We start from the raw sequence: 3,232 nt of genomic DNA, 5'->3' as shown, positions 1-3,232 counted from the left end.
GGAGGAGAGTCACTTCCCCTTCGCCCAGGACAGGGTGGTAAAGCCATGGAGCTCCATGCAGAACGTGGCGGATGGAAATGAGGAGAAGAGTGAGACTCCTATCCAAAGGAACAAGTACCTGCTCAACATCAATGTGGGTGGCAAATTGTTCCACATAGCTTACAAGGTGCTGGCCCAGTATCCCATCACCAGGCTGGGGAAGTTGGCCCTTTACACAGACCCTGGGAAGAAGCTGCAGCTCTGCGATGATTACTCGGTGCAGAAGAACGAGTACTTCTTTGACAGGGATCCTTCGATTTTCAACTACATCTTCCACTTCTACCGCAGCGGGGTCCTGTGGGTGATGGAGGAGATGTGCCCCAGTAACTTTGTGGAGGAAATCGAGTACTGGGGAGTCCATCTGAAATACTCCCAACGCTGCTGCCGGATCCTGTTCGAGGAAAAGCAAGATGAACTCAGCGAGTACCTGAAAATAGAGAAAGAGCTGGAGGCAGAACTGGAGCCTCTGGACTCAGGGAACCAGTTTGATGGCAAATTTCTGGGTAAGTTTCGGAAGTTGGTCTGGAACCTCATTGAGAACCCTTACTCTTCTGTCCCGGCCAAGATCATTGCTGTCATGTCAAGCATCTTTGTGCTCATCTCCATCGTGGGCATGACACTGAGCACAGTGGAGGAGATGAAAAACAAGACGTGCAAGATGTGGATGGAGCAGATGGAGATGGTCTGTGCCATCTTCTTCACCTCCGAATACCTCATGCGGCTCATCTCCTCCTCCAGCTTCAAGAAGTTCCTGCGGGCAGCATTTAACGCCATAGACCTGGTGGCCATCCTGCCCTTCTACATCCAGCTCCTCTTCGAGAACTTGGACGAAGGAGACACAATCTACCACGAGGAGCTGCACAAGGTGGAGAACGTGAGCAAGCTGGGCAAAGTTCTCAAGCTCATCAAGCTCATGAGGATCTTCCGCATCCTGAAGCTGGCACGGCACTCCACCGGCCTCCGAGCCTTCAGCTTCACCATGCGCCAGTGCTACCAGCAGGTGTGCTGCCTCCTCCTCTTCATCGCCATGGGCGTCTTCACCTTCTCTGCTCTCATACACTCGGTGGAACACGACGTCCCTGGCACCGACTTCACCAGCATCCCCTACGCGTGGTGGTGGGCAGCGGTAAGGCACGAGCTTCTCCTTCAGACGGGTGTGTGGGGCTGCCTGGTGCTGAGGGCACTCAGCACTGCTGCTGGCAGGAGGCAGGAAGGGCCCAGCCTTCCCTCCAGCTCAGAAAGGGGGGAAACCCAGAGCCCTGAGACACGAAATCAGAGGTTTGGACTCAGCTGGTGCTGCGGTGGGATGGTGGGACAGAGGTGGTGCCCTGGGAGCCTCCAGGCCTGGGGGATGTGGCAAGGGGGATGTGACCCAGCCCAGGTTTTATCTGTTGTGGGTGGATGTGGTTTGCCCCCCAGATGTGACCCAGCCCAGGTTTTATCTGTCGTGGGTGGATGTGGTTTGGCCCCCGTGGGTGTGGGGAGAGCTCCCCAGGGCAGCCTGAGGCTGGAGCAGCATTGCAGCCTGGCTGGGCTGGGGAGGCACAAGGGGGCAGAGCTTGTGGGGCTGAGATGGGGGACCCAAGGCTGAGTGTGGTCACACTGTGCCTCAGCTGTGCCCTGAGAGAGGACACAGACTGGGCAGCGCTGCTCAATTTTGCTGTCCTGCTCGTGCCAGGAGCGGCAGCTCAGCTGAGCTGAGCACTATAAGCACCTCTGAGACAGGAAGCAGCTAAAGCACTTGAGAGCCAGAGAGGTTACAGGGGCATTTGGATTCACAGACACTTCTGCTCTTATAATTCCCCTTGGCCACCACAGGCTACTTGCTCCAAATCCATCCCTCCTCAAGGAAGGGCAGAATCACTCAGCAACATCACCAGGTGTGAGCGTTTCAACGTCCCAGCCCGAGCCTGTCCTGGGAGTGCAGCTCCCTGCAGAGCCCAAACCTCTCTGCCTCAGCTCTCACCCTGACCCACAGCCCTTGGCCCAGCTCACCCAGAGGAGGTCATTCCTGGGCAGTGCCTGTTTCCCACCGAGGGAGGCTCCAGGAAAGCTTTGTTCCTGCTGGACAGGGCAGCTCAGGGCCAGGAAGCACTGGAGCCACAGCTCCGAGGGGGCAGGAAGCTCCGGCAGACAGGGAGTGCTGGGGAAGGCTCAGCCTGGGCTGCCTGTGGAGAGACACACACAGAGTGAGGAGGGAGCAGCACTCTGACCCTCTTGCTGCTGCTGGGGCTCGGCCCGCCCTTCCCTTGGCTCCCCAGGCCTGCCTGGCTGAGCAGGCTGCTGGAGCAGGCATGGCTGAGCTGGCTGAGCTGGTCCCATGGGATTTTAGGGATTTTTATCCTGTCCCACCCCCTCGCAGGTCAGCCTGTCCACGGTGGGCTACGGAGACACCGTGCCGGACACGATACTCGGCAGGATGGTGGCGTTTGTCTGCATCTCCTTCGGCATCATCCTCAACGGCATGCCCATCTCCATCCTCTACAACAAGTTTTCTGACTACTACGCCAAGCTGAAGGCCCACGAGATGAGCCAGTCCCAGCAGCTCGCCAGGAGGATCTGCCTGAAGGAGCGAGTGCTGCGGAAGCTGTCGGAATGCTGGAAAGCCGATCCCCGTTACCGCCGCTGACCCCACGGGCACGGGGCACTGCGTGCTGAGCCGCTGCATCAGGCACCACCTGCTCCTTTGGGGTTTGATTTCACTACACATATTATCATATTTTATTTTATTTCCGTGATTAAACTGTCCTTATCCCAACCCACAGGTTTTCCCTGTTTTCTGATTCTCCTCCCCATCCCACCACGACAGGGGGAGGGAGCCCAAGGGCTGTGTGGTGCTCGGTTGCCATCTGGGGTTAAACCACGACACCCACCTGCCCCAGCAGCATCACCTCTGGGCACCTCCACTTCCCCTCCCCAATCCCAGACCCCATCACTGCATCTCCCCACACCCCCCCACTGCCTGCTGAGGGTTCCCAGCACCCTCACTGCAGGTTGGCTGCTGGATCCTGAGGTCACTCAGCTTCCAAGGAAGGGGATGCACCAACCCACACACACAGCCCTGGGGACTGTGCTGTGGCTGGATCTTCACTCCTCCCCACGCAGCTCCCTCCCTCTCCCCGTGGGGTGTCTGCCAGCCCAGCCTGGGCAGAGTGCAGAGTGCTCAGGCAGCCCGTGGAGAACAGCACTTTTA

The 3,232-nt window shown here is 58.2% G+C and overlaps 1 protein-coding gene across 1 annotated transcript; it reads left to right on the top strand.

Moving 5' to 3' along the window:
• Nucleotides 1–7: 7 nt before the first annotated feature.
• LOC103799637 (potassium voltage-gated channel subfamily V member 2-like) lies at nt 8–2,701 on the top strand (the record flags this gene model as incomplete). Its single annotated transcript, XM_009071974.1, has 2 exons — nt 8–1,165; nt 2,402–2,701. Coding segments are annotated over 2 exons (1,425 nt in total), but the record flags the coding sequence as incomplete, so codon positions are not given.
• Between the last annotated feature and the right edge of the window lie 531 nt (nt 2,702–3,232).

This window comes from Acanthisitta chloris, unplaced genomic scaffold (genome assembly GCF_000695815.1).
Source record: "Acanthisitta chloris isolate BGI_N310 unplaced genomic scaffold, ASM69581v1 scaffold39973, whole genome shotgun sequence".
Taxonomy (NCBI): Eukaryota; Metazoa; Chordata; class Aves; order Passeriformes; family Acanthisittidae; genus Acanthisitta; species Acanthisitta chloris.
This window is presented reverse-complemented; position numbering and strand designations above follow the sequence as displayed.